The 24,082-nt window shown below is 35.5% G+C and overlaps 1 protein-coding gene across 9 annotated transcripts in view; it reads right to left on the bottom strand.

Annotated features, from left to right (window-relative positions):
* The window catches only part of CDC14A (cell division cycle 14A), a 64,706-nt gene that overhangs the window by 22,889 nt on the left and 17,735 nt on the right, over nucleotides 1–24,082 (bottom strand). For all 9 annotated transcript variants that reach the window (XR_011142520.1, XR_011142521.1, XM_068952260.1 and 6 more), the window contains exons 4-7: nucleotides 21,713–21,805; nucleotides 14,625–14,704; nucleotides 5,089–5,155; nucleotides 2,695–2,757 (exon numbers count right to left, since the gene is read on the bottom strand). Coding sequence is in view for 7 of the 9 variants with exons in the window: in XM_068952260.1 (XP_068808361.1) it covers nucleotides 2,695–2,757; nucleotides 5,089–5,155; nucleotides 14,625–14,704; nucleotides 21,713–21,805 (303 nt within the window). In the remaining 2 variants the exon portion in view is untranslated. The remainder of the gene's footprint in view (nucleotides 1–2,694; nucleotides 2,758–5,088; nucleotides 5,156–14,624; nucleotides 14,705–21,712; nucleotides 21,806–24,082) is intronic.

Below are 24,082 nucleotides of genomic sequence, written 5' to 3'. Positions count from 1 at the left end.
AAAAACCCCCCACACACATAAGTCACAGAAAACAAATGAAGACCAATTAGCCTTCAGAAACAGCTATACTTTCTGTATAGAAACGGAAATTTACATTGGCAATGTAATTATTCTCAATATGAGATTTAAGGACATGGCACTTGGTTCAATTGCATTATGAAGCTTTGTGTTTTTAGCTCTCAGCTCAAAATGCCCTAATGAGTAATGGGGTCTGATAACAGATATTACCGTAGTCAATTCATCAGCTTTTTGCCTGACTAATCCCACTAGGCTTGCTCCCAATGTCCTCATACAGTGAAAACTGTAGGTTAACAAGCTTGCATAATGACTAGTGACCTGATTCGCACTGCCAAGTCAACCCCCCACAACTCCAAACTTCCACAAGTTTAATGAAAGTCCTGTTCAGTGAGTTGAAAGTATTTTTCTTTTTATTTTACCAGTTGTATATATTTACAAGGGTTATTGTGGATAATTTAAATTTTAGCCTATCTGAACAATGTACGTTCAGCACTGCATACAGACGACATTACTGTTTAAAAGAAAAATAGAGAAACAGACACACTGAGTATTCTACATCTAAATCAACAAAAGGGGAATTAACTGCCTCGATAACGTAGGAAGCTGAAAGAACTATAAACATGAAAAAGAATTTTCTGTAGCCTGCTCCCTTAAGTCTTATGCAATTTTTCTCCCTATAACTATAAAGTTGAAGGCCTACCACAGCAAAACCTTGGAACATTTAAAGTTTTAGAACTACAGCACAGGACATACCTAAATGTATAAAAGCTGACTACCATGTGTGAAATAGTGGAAAAATTATACAAAAAAGAGACAAAAAAGTTTAAAGAGGATTCCAGGTTCTCGCTTCTTAAGCGAGGACAGCGGGTAGCATTCTTAAAACACCATTCACATACATATGCTTTTCACAAAGTCAACTAATGCAAGCATTAATCAAGATAATGGGACAGCTTTGCATATAGCTCTAGTCAATTATTTTCATACATTTCTCAAGCAGCTTTACTCAACACATACTAAATATATATATGTACACACACACACTCCTACAGTATTCCCACCTATTATCACCTGTTTTTTAGGACAAACATTTTACTGTGACATGGTAGAAGGTAACAACTTAACACTTATTTGACTTAATTTGTTTAACTTCATATTAAGTAATTCAAAGGCTACTGTCATAGAGAACAGATTTCTCATTCCAATCACCGTGGAACATGACTGTATTTAGAAATTCTTCTACAAATAATTAAGCTTTATGAATAGCCATATGTTGCAGTATCTATTATGATCAATTATTACAGTACAGTTTTCTGTGTTGTAAATTAATCTTGCTCCCTGTTTATTTCTCTCATGGTTTTCCCTCTTCCTTGAGGATTTATGAAGCATTTCCTACAGTTGTGTGTACTTCAGGGATATGTACTGAATCACCCATTTCTTCTCACTTGTAAAAGCAAAATGGTTAACAACAAATGGTATATAGACATTTAGAAGAATAAACATCCCTAAGACTAGATATTAGATACATTCAACTTAACATAACAAATTTAAAAACTGACATTTTTAGACTAAGTAAACAAACTTATTTTCATCATTTCCAAGTTTTCTGAAAATATCAAGAGAGGGGGAACCAGGGGTAAGAATACTGGCTACAATGAAGCAATACTGGTCTTTAAAATACAGTTAGTATATATTCAAATATTTAGTACACATATACCTTATATATTCTCCTTGCTTACCAGTGCAATTGCAAGAACTTTTAGGAGTTCCAAAGACAAGTTCCAATACAACTACACAGTTATTACTGACTCCATAAGATCTTTTCCTTGCTTTGAGGTGGGGAAATAGAGAAAGACCCAAATATGCATACATCATCTGAGCCTGGGACTTTCTCTGCTACAGCCCAGATCACAGGTGCAGCGTGGGGCTACTTCAAAGATTCTCTGCAGCAATAGAGCTTGAAATGACAGTCTGCTACTAGAATATATAGAGGCAAGAACCACTTAAACTGTTTAGGTCTGTGTAAGTTACAGAATATGACCCTAGAGACATCCAGAGTTTGTTCCTAAATTTTGAGGAGGGTGGCAGAACAATGGACAACTTCTGTTAGCTTCCTGGGACTCCATTAGGAAGACATTTTGGATGCATTTTCACTACTAGAAACCCCATATAATGCTACTAAAACAGCTCAGAATTTGCTGAATTCATGTGGCTATCAAAAAAATTGTATTATATTTGGGACTAATGGCACCTTAAGAAGCAGCTCTGCAAGTCTTCAAGTAACACACAGATTCTGTGGATGGGCTAGGAGAGATTCTGAGTCATGATATGTATACTAGCAGAAAGACAGGGAAGCATAAAAGAGGCCTTAGAAACCAGGAAGGGTAGGAGAAAACAGCTCAGTTTTATTACAAAGTGAGGGCACTAAAAAGACAAGGTTTAGATACTCATCCTGAGCGCTGCTGATATACAACATACAGCTCTGGATCTTAATAAAGTTTCCAGTGAATATCTAACCAAGTTAAAAAATGGGGTTTTGCATGCATATCTTACATATGAACACTGGGTTTTACTTGAATTACAGTGCTTTTCCAGTAGGTTTTAGGTTGTGAAATACTGGATATTCTAACTCATTTTAGGCAAACGAAACATATTTAACTCAGTATTAGATGTACAAACCTCATAGTGTTCATACTCATCCACATCAAATGTCTTAAAGTCAAAAAATCCATGCTGCAAGGCCTAAAAGGCAACAAGGCGTCAGTTTATTTTTAGGTACGATATGTTATCCCATTTTATAATATTGTTCTTGAGAATCAAAATTATATCACGACAGGCTTGTGCTTGTGGCTTGTTAAAGTCTCTACATTAAGACAACATTAAGTTTTACACAGATTAACACCACGGACAACAAAAGACTAAGACAACGGCAATAAAGCATCTTGGTTTCATTATTCCCCCTTCATAAAGATGTTATGATGGGGTATAAGCTTTTGTTGCTTATTACATAAGACTGACTCTCCCCTCCCCAGTATGGATGTATTTTCTGTAAGGCAGGTTATAAAAGTTAAAAGCCATTCCCTTTCTGTTGTATACTCATTCAATCTTTTCTTTTTCTTTAAAAAGATGAATACATTTTCATGCAGTTGGGCATAAAACAGTACTATGAGTTTTAATGTTATATATTGAAATATGATGTTCAGATTTTATCTTCATGATATCCAGGCAAAACGATACATAAAGAATTACAGCACTATGTATAACTTATTTTGTAATTTCGTGTTAATACTTTCCAACACAATTTGCTGATAGAACGAAACTGGGTTGAACAAGATTTACTACAGCGCTGAAAGAAATTATGTTGTACCTAATTACTGTACTATTACACATCAATTTTATACTAAATATTTATGAATAATACCCTTTCGAAAACTAAATTTTGTGAATAAGGTATCAATAGCACAAGTTTCTTCTATGGAATAGGTGGAATAGGTGGAATAAGTGTTTGCAGCATATATTTATACTGAATCTACTGCATTCCGAGAAGTACAGATACCGCATAACACTGTACATGTGTTAAAAACAGTCCACACATCTATTAAAACATTAATAATCTGCACTTTGTTTTGGCTTTAAAAAAGTTTCTTTTTATATAAACACAGGCTTAATTATTGGACTGGTCACAAAAATCTAGGATACTGAGCTGTTTGTTTGAAAAGCAGATTTATAAAATTTATTTCATTTAAAAATGGCTGGCTGGCCACACTTCAGAATTTGTAGGCCATATGCATATATGATGACATATGCACATACATACCAAATTTATCCAGATAACCCAAGATTTTACTTTAGGGTAAGGGACAGTTTCTACTGGAAGTGCTTCTACTTCTGCAGGTGAACTGGACAAAAATCCAGTAATAAATTTTATGGGAACTATGAGGAAGAAACATGATTCGCAAAGTCCTTTGCACATGTTCGTTGCAAATAAATTACTGTAACTTCATGGACTGCTTCAAAGAGCTTTAGGATCTGTAAAATGCCTCACAAGTTAATAGTTGTACTGTTAACTGGTAGCTCCTTTCCCACCCACATGGAACTAAAAATATTAAGCCTAAACTGCTCTCTTTCAATTTTTAAGAAACATTTGTTTTATCATATTCTTAAGAATTATAAAAGGTCTTTAAAGGATCTGCCTGTACAGAACCTAGAGATCTTGATGAAGGGGGAAGGTTATATTAATGGAAATTGGATGAACAAAATCTGATCCTTGCTTACAGTATGACATACATACTAAAATACACAGTTGCCAATTCTGAAGATGGGCCATAAGATTTAAAAAAGCAAAACTGTAACTTAATTTTACCCAGGACCACCATCATGATGGAATATATTTAGCAATCTAAATTAACCTTTTTAAACAAACTTCTTCAGTAAGTTTAGGATTTTCCACATTGGGTAACAAACATATTTGGAAACCACAACATAGATGGAATGCAGTGCTTTCAGCAGCAGTCAGCTTGCTTGATAAGGTTATATACCAGAACACTAGGTAAGATTATGTTCGCTTCCATTCTTTTTAAACAGTTCTGAAAAGGTTAGCGTGTCAAACACCTAACCAGATGGAGCCAAGTATGGGCAAAAACTGCATAAAAACAGCGCTCCAATTAAATCACAATAACTTTAAGTGAGATGGACACCAAAAGGCATCAACCTATGTTGCCCCCCACTTCACCAATGTTTCAAAACTAGTTATTAGCAGATCTAATGCATTATCTTGCACTACTCCACCCAGGTACATTTGCACATTCTAATACATCAGGTGAGCTTCAGAAATCTGAAGCAGACCATGCCAGCTAGGTAAAATGCAACCTTCTTCCACTTCACTACTCAAACACAGTCCTCAATAACTTAGGCTTCATGACAGCATACTATTCATTCACATACACTCTGCTTTGAAACCAAGTTTTTGTATGTATTTAAGAGTATTTTGCTTCATTATTATTATAATTATTATTATTATTTTTTTTGTTACAGTCAATTTAAACCTGTTTGGCTATGGAAAAGTGTTATTACCTTATTTATTCCCTGTAAACAGTCCAAGATCGTGAGATTGTACGTGCAGTTCCCAAATGAAGCATCCCTATAAATTTAATACAAATGAATTTAACATACATAAAATTATTTTAAGTAGTAAGGGAAAGGAAGCACACAATAGAATACATTCTTAAAATTATTCAATCCCATCTGAGAACTCCAAATCAAAGTTCAAAGATGACATCTCTTGACACTCTTGACTATGCTAAAGCACTACGCTAGAGAGGATGCAACTCACTGCAAGTGTAATTAGATACTGCAAATTATTTTAAGTGCATGTTTCTACCCTAGCTGACAGCACAGCTTTGTACCAAATTATCATCTCCTGGAACAGGGAGCTTTGCATTTTCAGCTGTGCAAGAATAGTGAAGCAGCAAAAATTCCTTAACTATTATCATGTTTTAATTGTGTTATACTGTCTAATAGTAAAGGTGAGCAGCTCACTCATTTGACTTTCACTTACAGGCTTTCACTTCAATGCCTGACTGCAGATGTGGTTAAAAATTAACCAGATATAATGAAATTGAGAGTTATTTTGACCTCAGTTTTGCCACTATGGAAATAATATAAATTCTCTTTAAAAGATGACAGGATGCACAAAAGCAAGACACATTCAAGTAGTATGAGACACCAAATTAAATTGTTTACACAGCAAATGTTTTGTGGAAAAGTTAAAAAGTAGTTTTAACAAACAACACTGCTTCAGGCCAACTTGCATTAACAAAATTCTGCCTGAGCAGATTGTTTTCTAATCACTCACTGACGAAATCGGTTATAATTCTGCACTAAACCATCTTATGCAGAATGTTAAGAACTGCAGTTTATCAGTTCTGTACCAGTTTATCAGAACTGCACAAAAATTTTAGGGTAAGTCAGATATATCAATAATCCACAATCAATTCAAAATTTCAATCTTACATTTACAACTTCTGCTTCTGGAGAGCCTACTAGCCATATGTAGCATAAATGTCAGTACTGTAAGTTTCACTCATTCTGAAGTCCTTTAAGAGTAGAGTAGTCTCAATTTTTAAAGAGTAGAACACAGAGTCATTTTAATTAACCAGTGTTCCTAGAAAATTGATTTAATATAAAAAGTTAAAGGCTACAAATTTGGCAGTGTCATATTATGGGCAAGCCACTCCAGAACACATTTGCTGTTCCTTATTAAACAAAACTGTTCATTATTTAAAAAAAAAAAAAAAGAGACAGAGAAAGAGCGCGCGAGAGAGAATCACCCACCCACACCACCACAACTTATCCACAATATTATAAAGTGGAAATTTTAAAATGTGAATACATTTTCAGAAATCCAAACGTAACAAGAAGGCTCCAAAATGTGAAGTTATCAAGTTTTTTCATTAAATAAACAGAACTTAAAGCTGTAGAATATTACCTTAACATAATACATTTTTTGACAGGAGAAAATGTGATGACAAATCATTGTGGTGCTAAACAATTCCAGTAAAGAAAAATGTCTTCTGAACAAAAATCTTCAAGACCACATGGGAATACGTGCTTAACAGAAAATCTTTAAAAGCTGTAACAGTTTTATGAGAGGGCTGATAGAAGTAACAAAACAAAATAAAGCATTAAACAATGCAAATCAGGAAATTAAATATTTACAGAAATACAGAGGGAAGGTATGATGGTAGCAGACATTCTGTATTACATGTTGTTATTTTGATGAATCAAAATAACAATTTTGATTTTGTTCATATGAATATAGCTGCTCCTTCAATTGATAAAGTATCTGATACTACAGTATATAAAACAATACTAGAAAGAAAAGAAAATGCCATGCAATCCCTAAAACAACAATAAGAAGTGCTCTAAGGGAGGGACAACACAGAATTTGGATGAGAGGCACAAGATAAGCCTATCATATTTTCGGGTATATGTTTTCTTAGTTAAAATTCTCACAGCTATTACCAGTCAGAGTAGCACCATGAAACAAGTATCATTCAGCAATCCTTTCATAGATCCTAGGTTCCTGCTCCTGCTCAGTGAGTGCGCATGGATGATGGCAACTCACATCTACTGCATCAAGCCTCAAATGTCTTATTTCCATTGCTGCACACCTAGCCATTAAGGTGGGTGTTCTCTAACTGCAGGAAATAGCTCTGCTAATGCATGTCATCCACATGCAGTAAAACAACAAAAAACAAGAGTCCGGAAAATTCCAAAGAGGTAGAGCTTTGGATGAACAAATATGACTGCTGAAACCTAATCCCAAATTCCCGTAAATTCAAATAGCAGTATTCTATAAGGCTTTTTTTTTTTTTTTTTTAAATACTACACACTACATGGACAACTGAATTCATATCCCCATGTATCTTTTGTGATAAAATGTGACAAAGTTGTCACATTTCATATGAATAACAGTACAACATAGTAACAATAGAATTCCTGGAAGCTGTGCCTAAATATAACTTAATGCTTTAAACACAAATAACCAACTCTGCAAGTTTTTAAGCTTCTTCACAGGCATTCCGTTTTTAGAGTTACCAATTCTTTCTCAGGAAGAATGTTTTTTGGTTTCCAAAAATTCAGCTACCTGCTTAGAATCAATTCCAGCTGCAAATCCCTTTCTGAAACTTTACTGTTTTCTACTTTGGACTTTTGAAGTAAACTATCTCCAGGGATTAAGTCGTAGGTGTAAAAAAAAAGAAAGAAAGAAAATTATTCTGGCAGAAGTTGCATGTATAATCAACTAGGACTCCACATGCCGTTATCAATTCACATTGTAGAAAGGCATCCCCAGGGTAATCTTAAACAGCACACATCCTGATCGCTACATTACATGCTAATAGTAACAGCATCTTTCTCGTTCTTTCTCTCCGTCAAACTAAGATACTTTTTGCTAAAGTATGAGAAAAGTTTTGCCACTTTTCAGTTTAAAAGCTGTTTACAAACACAGTTTACATGAATTAACACTATAAAAGCATCTTTTTTAAAAAAATGTGTTAATATTAGTTATTTCTAGGGGAAAAAAAAGAATTTGACCATAGTAATCTAGACACTCCATTTTAGATAGAACCATCTCCAGTAACTGACTAATGCTTAACTTAAAACAAAGAAAATTCAGCTCTGAAAGTAAGCGTGTCTTAATCCCATCACTCTGTGCATCACCTAATTCACCTTTGTGCCTGTCCAAGAATCTATATCAAGCCTCTAAACTTGCTCGTCAGCTAGAAAGCACACTAGAAAGCATCTTTTATTCCTCCCATGTATGCACCAACAGTCAAAATTCAGGGAGAATTAAGTACAGATCAGGCAAGCACTTGTGGAACCAATATTTGAAGACAAAACCCAAGCTACCAGTTTTCAGAACACACATCAAGCAACAGAACTGCAGTATAGCGCAGAAGTTACAGGAAGAAATTTTAAATATACATAACCTACTTTACACAACCTTTAAAAATATTAAAACAACTTAAAAACGTGCTTACAAAGTAGTAGTATACTTTTGAAGTGAAATTTTCTATACTCAATCTTCCTGTCAAATAGATTATTTCATAAATTACGATTCCAAAAATAAGTATCAATATTCCTTCAGACTGCAGTCAAACATCACTTCACAGAAGTGCTACTCAGAGGACAGATGCTTAACGTCAGTCTTACGCACAATCTCATGTCTAAAAAGGCCCTGGAATACTCAACAGGCACAGGTTAAAGGTTTCTCTTGAAAGAACTTCCTATAATTTATTAGATAAATTACTTGGGTAAAATATCTTAGATAAATATTTTTCTTTAAAAGGAAATAAGTCAGTAACTATTCTGATTCTTTGGTAAATACAAAAACCCAAAGAAAAAACCAAAATGCCTAAAAGACACAACTTTCTCCAGAATGAGGATGAATGCCTATGCTGAGTTGAGTGGCCCAGAGAAACTTTCACTTTTCATACTATCTAAAATACTACATGTGACTTGCAGTCAGAAGTCATGTCAAATCACTAAGAAACTTTGTTAAATATTTAAAAATAAAATCAATTTTATTTTCTGAATCCTGAACTTAATGTATTTGCTAGAAAAAAATTAACACAGAACAGCTGGCCCTACTTCACCATGTTTTATATTAACCTTTCTTCCTACTGTTCTCTTGCTACTTTCTAGATCATACACTAAAAAAATACTGGCTACTGTCAGAACTAGTACTAACCTGTACAAAAATTCTGTTAGAAATACAGCTATTTGCATGCCAAAGTGACTTGAGGAGTCAATTAGCTAGTACCAGAGCCATTAGCATGCATTTCCTTGCTCCTCAAGATTGCTATTTTAGCATTTTGGTACAATAATTAATAAATAACACTTAAGATGATTAATTTTTAGCTTGGATAACATGCAAGAAATTCCAAGTGGATCACATTTTGTACAACAATAAAACCAAATATATTGAATCACACAAGCACTAGTAGTTAATGAGAAAGGGCCCTGTAAGGAAAAGACATCTCCACTAGCCTCAGAGAAACAGCATTTTGGGTGAAACTAAGATTAAACTCAGACATTCTTCCTATGTAAGCTTATTCTTTTCCCCAACCACTGTACACAGTCAGCATTCCATCCTACAAAATTTATGTATGTGCTTAGGTTTAAGAGATTAGTCATTTTGAACTTACTGGGACTATTTATGCAGGCACAAAAACTTAGGTGTGTGTTTTTAGCGACAGAATCACAGCTATTTGGATTTAAGTGTCCTACCTTTTTGTTTAACTCAGAAGTCTACGCTAAAGGCCAAGAAAAGAAAGGCTGCCTCATTTGATATCGAAATAATGGAACAGAGCACACACAGACATCTCCTGCAGAGCTTTATAGTGTGGCTGCTGCGATTTCTGTTACTGACCACACGTATTTCATTACGGTATTCTTTTAGTCTTATAATGGCCAAATGCTTTACCATCTTGGTTTTTAAATAGTTTTTTTTTTTTTTTTTTAAACCAACTGCTACTTGACAGTACTCTGCATTTGGTTTCCAAATAGAGAAAAATGTGAGCTACAGATAAGAGTATGAATCTGAGTTGGTATTACAGACTTGCAAATCCCACATCAGATTTCACAATTATTGTAGCTGACCCGAATACTGCACAAGGCTTTCCCTCTCAACACTTTCAAAAACAAAATAGCTTGTTTCCCCAGCTTTTGCAGTAAGACAACAAAACTCAAAACAAATACTAAAATCTAGCTCTGAAATCTGTCATATTTAGATTGAACACTATAATACTAAAGTACCTTTATCTCTTTAATATCAAGTCAATACAAAATAGTTTGAGGTGAAAAATCTAAAACTTAGTTTTAAAATGGAAAACGGGTATTTACGAAGGTTTAAACGGGTGTTAGTGCTGATTTATTATGTGGAATTAAGAAGATACAGTACAAGTTCTTCAAGAGACTAGATGGTCCCATTACAAGGAAACTGAATCACCCCAAAATAAGATGGCAGTGTCTCAGAGGCAGTAATGTCTTACCACCCCCTTGCTTTGTCTACATATTTTCCATTATACAAAAGAAAAAAAAAGCGACATAGAAGACCCAACCCCCCATCTTTCACATATCTAGTAAGGGGAGTATTCTAATTTCCATCCATCCCTGAACAGTATTTATTGAAGCAGTCTTTAAACAAAATACAGCTGAAGATCTAAGCCGATTAAAGCCTTTTGAGGTCACTGAGCTAGATAAAACTAGATCAGTTTCCTAGCGATAGCTTCATGTAAACATACCTCAGTGTCCCATAAAAAAAAAAAAAACTTGACAATCCTGCAACTTGTACCTATTAAAGTCTACCTTCCCCCCCCAAACAAAAGAGACTTCAGATATCAAATTAACAAACTTTCTAAATACTCTAGTTGCAACAGTGAACCTTTGATCATTACATACTGATAAACTTTTACATTTACTTTACTCGACTTTAAATTACTCTACGTTACATTGTTGTTTAAGCAGAGATTATTTATACCAGGAAAGTCATATAATGTTCAAGTTCTAGGCTCAAAAAAGTGTGTGGAGGGGAATCAATTCAAGTCAAAAAGTACCGAATACCAACAATATCCCAAATTATCTCCTTCCTAGACCTTAAAGTAAGAGGGAAGGGGCAAGACATTTGGATTATATTTTTTCATTGTATACAAGAATCATTTTAGTCGGAATACGAACTTTCTCCTAGCACCAGCTTGTTTCCTCACAGTATAGCTTGAGGCCAAGGAGATACGGTCCTTGGGCCCAAAAACAGTATAGCGCACAGCACTGCTGTGACAAGAGACCTCTAGTTCCAGTGACATCACAGACTCAGTTTGCTTGCCTCTGTATCATGCTCCGTTTTGCAGCAGGTATATCTAAAATGTCTTAGAATGGACAGGGGAGAAAGTTATCTCAATCAAGGGTCTTGGAGAACCAGATAAGGAAGAATGAATTATTTCTTCCTCATCCCCAGCTAATTCTCCCACTGTAGGCCCTCATCAGATCTACTTGCCCTTCTCTCACCCCACTAATTCCTAAGCTCCTTAGGTAGCTATTTCCAGCCTCTCCCTACAAATTCAACTCCCAATATCCCCTCCCTATCAGATTCCTCATTTCTTAACTAACCTCCTATCATGTCAGACTCTTTCAGTCTTATTTCCTCACTCCTCTTTGTTTCACCTCCTGTACAGCTAGATTAGACAACTTTCTTTCCCAGCAGGACAAGCTACACCCCAGGTAAAAGCGTGGTTAGTCTCTAACCCAGTGCCAAGATCTGACACAGTCCAAAGCAGCTCCAAAAGAAGCTTAAGAAACATTTCCCAGTCCCATGTCAAATAAGAATGAAAGACAGAAAATGATGATGCACTCCCCTTCCCGAAACAAAACACAAACCTCTACCCACCCCACGAACCACAACCTCCTAAAAAAGCAGATGTTTTAGCCAATGTGATTTTAGGATATGAAAACAGGCAACTGGATACAGGACACGAAAAGTGAAATTAAGCCCCTCAAAACCATATATACATTAGTCTTAAAGTCTAAAGAATAAGTGATTTACCAATAAATTGTTTACTAATATAGCCTTTACATAAATATTTCAAGGTGCATCAGTATTTCAAGTTGTAAGGGTTGTCTCAAAGCAGATCTTATGGTTAACTTCTTTACATTCTAGAGTACACTACTTCATTCAAGCATGCTTGAGATGAAATAAAATAACACTGCAAAAAGTCACAGTCCTGACAAATGATTTCTAGCAAGCTTAGCAGCAGCAGTGGAAATGAGAACACGCCCTTCCTGCCTGCAGAAGAGTCAAGTGAAGAGAATGATTGCTACTTTAACAAGCAGTTTAAGTTAGGATGCAGATCTCATCTGAACATGGCACATTCGACACCTCGTTCTGCCAGCGGCAATGCCTATTAGGACACTAACGTCCTAATTAGCCAACATTTGCCAAAATGAACACAATTCAAAAGCTTGAGACAAGGACATGGGCATTAGACATGTATTAGAAGCAACACACTGATAGGAGATTACTGCTCAGAGAGCCTTTTTGCCAGTACAGTGCAGGGTAAATCTGTAAGTCTATGAAAGTATACCTATCAATTCTAGCGATTACTCTGTTGTAAACACTTGACATGGCTTGCTTAGAAAGTTTTCACTTACTGTACTGATGTGCCTCTCATTCCTTCTGGTTTTGGTTTATGCACAATTAAATTTTGTATTACTGTAAGAGTTCTAAACATTTTCATATAAGTTGGATGATGCATGTGAAAAAAGATTTTTATTCAGTTTACACATACTCATTTTGTTTAGGAAACACCTTTTCACATGCAGCACCTGCTTTGTTTTCCATGTTAGTTCTTAACTAAATCCTTTTTTCTTGTCCAGAATAAACGAAGGACCACCTCTGTCCTCAGTCAGGTATGATATTCTAAAATTCAAGATTTTAACACACAAAGATGTGCAGTAGAATTGGAAACCTGGAAACTTTTCTTTACAAAATTCATGAATTCTCATGGATGGGTACAAGAGCACCTTGGGCAGACGAGGTAGGAGAACAGGTTCATGGCTATGGATAATATTCATTGCTTTAAAGAAATCTGACACCATCAACTGATCTGCCAGCAACCTGCAGCTTGGAAAACACAGACAGAGAACGCAAAAGAGCTTTCTGTATCAGAAGACTACCTACTTTGCACACATCTATTGCCCTCCTCCCCGACGTTGACAAACTGAACGAAGAATGCACTTTTGTATTCGTTTTGACAATCCAGACTGCAAAAAATCAAGTAGATCTGTTGCTGATCATTGTCTTCCTCAACGTTTTCGGTTAGTATTCTCTCCTTTGCATAACACAGAATGCTTTTTTTTTTTTTTCCCCTCTTAGAATAAAGTTTTGTGAATTCAGACTCAGAGGATTTGCTTTTTACTTTGAATAATTATTTAACACTTAAAAATAAGTTTTTCCCTGATCATTAAATGTGTTGTTGTGGTCTTATCAGCCTCACAAGAAGTCAGGGAGCCAACTGGTTTCACCACTCCCTGCCCCCTCAGATAGGGTCAATGTATAAACTCTCTGCTGAAAAAGGCCATCACTAATTTGATGCTTTCCCCCACCACGCACACCCCTCAAGTGTGTTCATCACTAGCTTAAGATTTTAGTCAAACTGGTCTTCACATACACATCTATCATCTCAACAGTTCATATACTACCTGACTCCTATGCAAGCCAGGAGAGGAGAAGAAATTTCGTCTTCCTTTGTTGAGTGGCTGTAGAATCAGATGAGGCTTTTGCTATAAACAAGGTAGGTTTATGTTACAAAAACGTACTTTTTGTAACATCAAACACTACTTTTAAAATCCTGACTTTCCTGGAAAAGACGATCTTACCGACAGTTGCTTTAGGCAAACACATCTTGTAAGAGAAGTGTGAGGTATTTTGGTTCATAAAGCAGAAGGACATTTCATGGTCCATATCATGAAGTAAAAGAAATCTGAAAGTCTCTTTAGATAGACATGACAGTTAAAACTCCTTAGATGCAAGTCACAACACACCTACACCACAGGCAGTATAGATAGAAATTTTCTATTATTTATTGAAGAGAGAAAGGCAAAGCAACTTTAACAACCTGAACTTCAGTACTCTTTCTAAAATGGAGAAAATTCAACAGCCCCAAAAACCTTTTGTTCATCTAAGTCTAGCTGTTCAGCTCGTAGCTAATATGAAAGTTTAAGAATGACTTCCAAATAGTAAAACAGGATACATCATAAAGGAAGATTTTAATTGCTAAGTCAAACATGCTAACATCAATTTTCTAAACTAGAAAGTTTGTGAGACTGGCAGTCTAACTTACAAGTGAAATCAAAATGGCTTTATTATTCCATCACTGAGCAAGTAATTTCACCCAAAGTTGAAAATGAAGGTTTTGAGAACTAGTCATTTTGATAAATTGTCTGTATCGGACATTAAAACATTTTCTGGAAAGGGAGAGGGATCTAAAACATTTTAATATACAACAAATTCGAAAACACAACATTTAAGCCCATTTCACTTCGCCACATACCTAAACGGAAGATATGGTGGATTAGATCCAGATAAAAGTGTCCTGTAAGCTTCTTCTGGCGTTTTCTTCAAGTATATCACCTGAAGAAAAAGGGAGGGGGGGAGAGAAGACAGACAAAACAAAACATCAGCCCTGAGCCTGAAAATCATTACCCATGTGCCTGCCACCACTACACTCTAAGAATGCATAATATACTCCTCTATGACAAACTTTTATGCCATTTATAGGACAGAAAATACACATACACATGAAGTAAAAATGTCAGATATCAGCCAAATTGTTTTTCATCTTTGTGTGGTTTTGAGTCTGTCTTAGTGTTTCCCAGTTGTGGCCTGGCGTATGTGTTTTTGTTGTTGTTTAAAAAAAAATTAATCTATATTAGGAGGTCTCTGTTCAACTTTAGATTGATTCATAAATAGTACTATCAAAGCAGCTGACACAGGAAATATTTCACCACCACAACTCAATGGAAGTTTTTTTAACACAAATATTTTCTGATTCTTATTTATCAATATCAAACCAGTTATTAACAATCAATGATGGCCAATTCAACAAGGTTCAACAAGCTGAATCTGTTACTATATGAGACCTACCTACAGTTAAGGTAACAACCTAAGCCAAGGCTTATTCTAGTATCACTGAACACCATCACTTGCACTGACTTCATATTGAGTAAGAAATTAGAGCACTGCAACATCTTGCTGTATTTCAATTCCTATTTGTATAGGAAAACTGATCCTAAAAGATATCTAACTTTGAATACAAACTAATATTAAACAAGCATTTATAAATAAAGGCTTCATCCAGTTTGGAGTGAAACATTTCACGTGCATAAACATGCTGTGAACAAAGCCACAGATTTCCTATCCATTTCTCTCCAACTCACCTTAAAACCAACAACTTTGTCTCTACTTTTCAGGACTATGTATTTTAAGTGCCGAATAAGAGGCATTCTAGTAGTTATTTTCTAAATCAAAAAATAGGTTATTTCCCAATCCAAAAGCTTTATTATTCACCTTTTGATCTCAAGTACATTAGAACACAGGTAAGTGGTGGTTACTGCCCAGGTATTTGCAATTTGCCTTTTTATATCTACAGTCATAATCTCAAGTTAATGAATTCTTACTATTCTGTAAGATACCAGAAAATGGTAGGTAGAATTTCTTGCATTTCTTCCTCAAACATGGACAAGGTAGACAGAAAGACAAGAAAACAAAAAAAGTTTGACTAAAGTTATAAAACTATCTGAAAGGCTCTTTCTTTTGTTGCAAGGAAAAGAGGGTCCATGCCATCACACCCATTTCCCAACGATCACCAGTTTCACTGCTTTGAACAACTGGCCTAAGTTAGGGCCAAAATGCTCTATAAATACTGAATCACCTTCAGAAGGTCAATTCTATGATAGGGAACTGCATTTCAGTCTCAGTCTCCAACAACTATAGTTACCATAGTCACAAGAACATGAAACAACATAATAAATACCAACAAAAAAGTACTATTGCTCATCTTCAAATGCTATATCTGAATATTGCAATATGTCAATATTACTGTTTCTTATAGCAAGAGTACTCAAATTAAATTTCTCAAACTAATGCTTCTCTATTTGTCTGAGCATCCATATTTCCCCAGCCTCTGAAAGCAATGCATCCTTTCCACCATCAAAATGGACAACTTCTGTATGATAATCATTCCACTTATTTTGTATTATTAGAGGAAATGTTTTTGTTTAACTCAATTACTGTATTCTTTGATGGTGGGGTTCAAACCAGTCATTACTAGTATTTAAATAGATCCAGAGATTTTCTTATGGCTATATGTATTTACTTACTTCAAGAAGTGGAGGAGCCCACTTTTTATTTTTAAGCTGTAAAGTCTTCCTTCAGCAATGACTGCTAACTAATGGCATTAGCTTCACGCTTTCAACTCTTGCAGAGCAGGGATGTTACTCTGCTTTCATAGACCTTTGTTAAAGATTCTTTTAGCCTATGAAGAAAGCCACAAGTGCTTCAGGTTTAGAAGACTGCATATCGTTTGCAAAAGACTTCTCAAATGATGGGGGAAAGGGTAAGAGAAAAATGATTTTATTCAAGTTGATTAATATTAACATTTAGGTCATTTAGCTACTTAAAGCCCAAATTACTGCTTACAGGCTCAAAAGAGCCTTAGAGGGCAGTTCAGAGAACTTAAAGGAGAGAGATGAGCTTCCAACTCAAACAACTACATAGTCAGGAATCTCATAGGAGTCACCTACATAGTCAGGCAAATCATACAGATGAACGTTTCCCACTGCAGCAGTTTCAGTTTCACAGAAAAACTGCTGCAACTCAAAGACCTCTGCCCAAAGACACTAATACGTGAACTTTAACACATGAAATTTTGAACTAAACACTGCTTGTTGTCCAACTACAAAGATCATAATGGACACCAGAATGAAAACAGGATTGAAGATGTTAAGAACACAAAAGGCAGGGTGAGAATAAAGAAACATTGAAAAAGTTATTGGAAAACAAAACATTGCAGAGGTCGAGAATAATTTAAAAACTGAAGGAGGAAGGATCATCTAAAGAAGGAAACACTACAGTACATGCCTACTTTAGTACTTGAAGAGAAGTGAATCCATTAAGAAAAAAGCAGTCAGTTTTCTGACTCATCTTATCAATGAAAGTGTAGCCTCTTTTTTGAATCTAATATGATTAATCTTCAGAATGCTTTCATTCAGAATGCTTTCATTCAACATTGTTAAAAACCCCACAAACCTGTACCAAATCTCTCATGTAACTGAACATATCTGAAACAATAGAAGTGAGTAAAAGCTTTTTCTTTTAAAAAAAAAAAACAAAACAGCACCACTTTCTAGATAGCAAGTATTCTCTTACAAGAGTCATTTTACAGTAGGTAGGGTTTTCCCCTCTTCCCCCACTGCCACTACTGTAACATACACCATGTGGCCTGCTACCTGTGAAAACAGATGCATCAAATACTGCAAGTTAAAATATATTTGCTCTGGCATTCCCATTTTTATGTTCTCAACTTCCTGAATAGTGATCTGACTGCAGGATAAAGCTCTCCATGGCTGACACACTATGTAGGCACATAACATGTAGCAACATACACACAAAGCCAAGAAAATGCATACCACACATTCTGAAAAGTTTAGAGAAGAAAAAGGGAAGTCAGTATTTTGCAAGTCTGCCTGAACACTCGCCCACAACATTTCAAGCATTTCATTGCTTTTTGCCTTGTTCCCACCCCTGCCTTCCATTTTCTCATTAAAATTACATGGACCTTAGTTATGGAATGGATTTGTTATCACAAGAATGCTGTGAAGCGACTCTAGAACAACCTGAAGAAAGATGTTGCTTTAAACAGCAAAGAGACTGTATCTGCTGCAGTAACTGAAAAGCTTTTGTACTTGCTGATCCTCCAAGGGAATGACTCCTGATCCAAGTAGCGTGACATGCTTAGATTAAGAGAGAACAAACCCTTAAAGCTGCAAGCAGGGGCTGAGAAGTCTACTTTATGGTTTTAAATTCTATTAAATTTAAATAGGAAAGCTATTCGTGCACACAAATGATTGAACATGCCATAATAGTTCACTATTAGCCAATCATTTTATCTGATAAAACTTACTAACTTAAAAACTTGACAGCTTTTCCTTTTTATTAGCATTAAAGAGTCTAATAAAAAGCTCTTAGTACAAAAATGCACACTTGCAATTACATTAGCACTGGAAAGGAATATGACCAACCCATTTGCTATCTGCAAGGAAAAGAGTTCACTGGATCTCTTTCTGGAGTTTATCATAGCATTAAAGTATTATGCTTCACTAGAGCTACTGAAGAGTCAGATTTTGGTCCACAAATCAACTTGTGATCTTTGAAGAACAGAATAGATACCTGTTACACGTCTTCTATGATGGGACAGAATTAAAGCTCTAGGCTTATTAGTTGGAGTAAAAGTCATATGAAAGCATGTTTGTTCTCTTTTTCTCTCCTTGGTTCTGCTAGAAGTACAAACAGCTGCTGGCACAAACTGACTAGCACTTGGCCTGCCCTCCTCCCCCAGGGAGATCAACCCTCAGACAGCAAGGAGCACAACCAGGAAGGAGTGCCCCTGTTCCCAGCCAAGAACGAAACTAACAAATGCCTCAGAAATAGGGAGATGGGGAACCCTTCAACTCATCCATGTTGTTAGACATGATAAAATACACTGTCCTTCGAGATTTCTAAGCATGGATTCTCTGATGAAGAGGGGAGTTCCTGTAGTCACTTCAGTATTATTCAGTTAAACGACTCTTTTCCCTTCTCCATCTCCAGAAGACAAGAATTATTAGGGACAAGCAATTCAACCTAGGCTACGTTAATTTCGGTATGCATGAAACTATTTGTTGGAATACTATTTTACAACAATTTAAAGAGTAACTTTCATAATCAACTATTGCAGAAGACTACATGGAAAAAAAATGCCCCTATACTAAGTCCCTGAATAGGCAAAGGGGAAAATACAGCAATGCTAACCTCAATATATTTTCTGTGCATCTGGTAACACTTGTCATAAATGGGGTTTTACTAGATTTTACCGTCACTGAACATTCTGCATTGTAGCCCCAACAATTTAGGAAGGAATACAAGACTTCAAGCACCCCATAACTTCTCTGTAAGATCAGGGAAATCTTTATGTTCATCTGTTCCTGTGACACTTTGTTTTCTTTTTCCTAAACTGGTTTTTTAAAAGACAAAGCAATCCTTGCAGAATTCTTAAGAACTGGGAGATTAAATTAGCAACTGGAAATGATTACCCTGAATGTGTTTAAAGTCTGTTGTAAAAATTGGAATTTAGAAAATACATTCTCCTGAGATGCAATTAACAAACAGGCAAAAGTCGTTGCAAATAAAGTTTTAAGACTTAGCTTTCTCTTAAACTTATGACTCTTAGTAAGATACTGTAATTAGGATATTTCAGTTCATCATGTCTAAGAGGCTGTTTAATGGAAACATCTAAAGTTGCATAATCGCCACTGGAAACCAATTCCTAGAACCTGATCCACTGTTTTCCACGTTTCATTTTACACTTAATATTTTAGCATCAGGACAAATTAAACAAATCTTCTCAACCATCTTTACACACATGAGCGGAGTTCAAAGCTGTAAGACTTTCTGGTCTCAAAAAGTCTACAAGAGACAAAAACATAGAAGACATTGAATCCAAGAGTACATACATATCTGTCCTGATGGGGATATTCCAAAGTGTAATAGCTCAAACTGCCAACTGCACACAGTTCTTCTACTAAAGAATATGACTTGACTCCATCAAATCAGAAACTACGCTGTAACATAACCCAACAATGTACATCTGTCACATCTGACAACGTAGCAGCTACAGGCAGAACATTATAAAATAAAAATATTATTTCCCAAGTGTGAAATGAGTATGTCTGGATTACAGAAGCTAAGCCTCTGTTAGTTTAAAAAAAAAGAAGACAAAAAAACACAAACAAACAAAAAAACCAGATACTAGGCAGTTCATAATTTCATAACAAGTATTGTTCAAAAATATTATTTACCTGCATTGTTGCAATTTATTATAAAAGAATGTGAATGTATAACACTTGCAAGCTTAGGAATAAGCATCTATAGAGGTAAATATGAAATACATTGGATATGTTTCTATCTCTTAACCTACTATTCAATGTTTTACTTAGTTGAGATAAATCGGAAAATGACGATGTTGCATATAAATAAGGAATGCTCAACAAGTGTGCTAATACTTTTTAGTATTGGTAACATTGATTAAAGAATTCTTTACTGCATCAGTAGCTTCTAATAATCAGAAGGTTTTAAAACCATCTACCAGCTCCTCCAGGAGAGTTACTGTATCAACTGCCGAGATAATTCCCCGCCTCACATGCTAGCAATTAAGAGCTATAAGCAACACTAGCACTGGCTAAACAAGGATTAAGTGTGCACGCAGTTGTCATACAGCGGTTTACCTTACTATAAGCTACCTTTTCTTAGTGTGTAATGCGCCACCTCTTATGTTACAGAGTACATACACAGTCACATCAGGGTATACATACTACATGTTCCCACCTAGTTGCCCTCAGAGGCACTCCTCCCCCCGCCCCGCCCCCTTAGTGTGTATCCTTATGGCTGCTGAGCAGCTCATTCAAGTAAGGACTACCAAATATACGAGACCCTGCCCATGTTTTAGTCTTAAGATACCATAAATACTGCACAATTTACTAGAAACTGAATTACAACTCTATTTTTAGTGCATTTTGTATAACACACTCACTGGGAGTTCTATTTAGCTGGTCAGTCTGTTGCTTGGAGTTTTGTCTTGCATCTTACACATCGCCTTACCTTTCTGTTGCTAAGAGGACTCGGCTTTGCAAGAAGTTATTTTCATAAATAGTAGCTCTCTCTCTTTGGGCCTAGCTAATACCCATAAGGTCCTTTTAAATCCCCATCCAAAAGAGGACAGCTACTTGAGACAGTCATATAACAAGGATCAGACAAAGAGAATGCCAGTGCCCTACTCCTTCCAGGGCTTCTAGGATGTATCAGAAGGTGAAGGCAGGATCAGACAAGGGCAATCCAGTGAAGGCAATCAGATGCTCTAAATCTACATGTGTACTAAGTGAGTGTTCTCTAGCTAGAGGCTTAATTAGACCAGCTTTAAAACGTGAAGGGGATCTTTATAAATATACAACTTTTAGAATGGAGATACAAGTATGCAAACAGAAAAGAAAGAGTGATCTGAATGGAATGACTGAAACTTCCTTTTCCCTTCATCACAAAAACAATAACTGTCTCTTGAAAGAAAGTAGTTTCTTGTGTTTTGTTTTGGTAACGCATGCAAGTCTGAGAGACTTTTTCATCTGATGAAGAAACATAACTGGGGTTAAGTGCCAAAGATAGGACTTCCCTAACACTCGTATATCGGCATTTTCAGAGATAGCTCAGAGAAGAATTAAATGACAATCTGACTACTTCCCTAAAGGAGCATCCCCTCAGATGCTACTTTAACAAAATGAGCATCTCTTACAGAAGGTTAGAGGTATCCATATAAGTGTAAACGTTACTTACGGCATATGCACCTATTAAAAATGCTGCATTTGCTCGTTTCCGCTGGTCAAAACTGGTGTAGTAAACTATTTTCTTTCTCGATAGACTGAAAGACTGTGAAGCAAATAAAAAACAAAAAAAAATTAGACAACATATTTACTGAGATAAGAATGTACTTGAAAAAGTCACTTTTCTGAAACTGAAAAATAGGTCAGTAAAAAATTGTTATAAAGAGATTCTTAAAGTTATAGGAGGAAAAATGTAGTGGTACCTTAATCAAGAAGATTGACTAGATCTGTATTAAGAGAGTGAATATCTCCCTGCACTCTCACCATAAACATTCTGCTGTGCGAAAATATCCTATAAAATGCAGTTGAACCAAAATATTAAAAAAATAACCCTACCTGTTAAATCTCTTTAGCACCCAAGTCTTTGATGATGACAGAGACACCATACATGAAGGAAAAACCCCCGAAGAGTTCAATTTTATTGGCATTTTATGAGTTAAATAACACATATCTACACCACCTAGAAATGGCGTGACAAACAAAAAGGTGTGACAATCTTTATAAACTAAGAGTTTATTCAAAGAGTTGATTGTGCAAGCTTGTCTTATCACCCCCTTCTTCCATAGGTGGAGAAGGAGTGAGAGTTGAATTAATGCAACTGAGCACATCTAAATGGGACTATAATCCCTCAAACAGATTTTTTTGTTGATTGGAAGAGGTCATATCTTGAGACCAACAGCAACATCTTCTGTGTATACACAAACATACAGAGTATAAGTAATTGTTAGTGAAGCATTCAATTAATATTAAAATCTGATAAAATTAATCACAATAGCTGAAGATCTCTCCTTTCCTTCCTCTCCTTAATTTCTTCATTTTAGTGTTCTGTAACTGAAATTCCACCCCTAATGTATAGGTGGAACAAGATTACAGTAGGTCTCCAACAGTGACAGAACTTCAATAATAACTCGTTGACTACTGCTTAAAGAGGAGCTGTTGGCAACAGTTCACCTGAAACATTACTTGAAGTTGCAAAAAGCATATTCTGCTAGCTAGTCAAGAGTTAGTTCCATTTAATGGGACTACATTTCATGTTACATAGTTTTAGTGAATAGATTTCATTGTAGCATATGACTAGATGAAATCGGTCTAGTTCTGAGAATTTAGTACCAGAAGTGTCGAAGGAAGTGACACTCTGCCTTAAAAAAATATCCAAAACATTTAAATGACAGCAATATTGCATTTCATTGCTTCCATTTAATCTCAAAACGTAAAGGTTAAATCCTTATGAGCCATATTACTATACCAAATATTTAATTGTTTTCTGAATCCTGACTAAAGCTTTAACAAAATTGAAAACTGACATTTAGCGAATGGCAATAAGAACTACCTCGTAGCATACGAACCTGAGGAAAGTTGCATTAGGATTTTACATTTCAGAAGTCTACAAAGTGAATGACTATTTTTGTCTGCGCATAAGCTACAGAAAAACCTTATTCAGATGGATTTTAAAGTAAATGTTTGCTGAAGTTACAACAATATAATGCTTCTATGAACATTAAAACAAATTCTCTGCTCAGCTCAGTTACACTTTCAAAAGTGATGGTAAGCTATACAAATTATATTATAATATAGAAGCAGCATATTGATTTTTCTACCATGTTTAACAAGCTAAGTCTAGTCCTTAGATTATGTTCAATTAGAACAAGAGTTAAACACAATTTTTTTTTTAAAGTAACTGTTTTTACAGCTCCATCTCAATGGACTAGGGCTTTAGCTCCCTTAAATATTTTGCAACTCAGAAGAATGAGGGTAGGGAAGAAAAAGTGAGACCAAAAACTTGCTAATAAGAAATTGTACAATAATGTCTGTTTAAAGAATAGCTACAGTTAAAGATAATGTATTAAAGATAATGTATAGTTCAAGAAATGCGGCAGGTTTTGTTTTAGATGAAGTAAACTCATTAAGAGAATTCCAAAACATGTTATTTTCATTTTAAGGTTACTTCCATTTTAAAATAGACCAGGTGTTGCTTCTTGAACCCATCAACAGACTTACTTGTATAGAAACTGACAACAGGTTTAGAAAGTGCCAGCGTGGTCAATTACTAGCTCAAAACCTCTGTAAAACCATCATTAGATTTTTTTGTCAGTGTTTTACCTAATGAACATGGTTTAATATACTTGTATGGTTCAGCAAGAAGTTATCGTAGTGTGTTTAATAAATCTGGATCAACATAAATACTACATATGTAGAAGTGAATATCAGTTTGCAAATTTGTCATGGAAAGTGATGTATTAAAACTAGTACCTGCAATCTCGCCCAAAACCTAAGCCATGCTAAGGAGATGGCTTGCAATTACTATAGTTTAATGTGCGTGACC

This window comes from Struthio camelus, chromosome 8 (genome assembly GCF_040807025.1).
Source record: "Struthio camelus isolate bStrCam1 chromosome 8, bStrCam1.hap1, whole genome shotgun sequence".
Lineage (NCBI taxonomy): Eukaryota > Metazoa > Chordata > Aves > Struthioniformes > Struthionidae > Struthio > Struthio camelus.
This window is presented reverse-complemented; position numbering and strand designations above follow the sequence as displayed.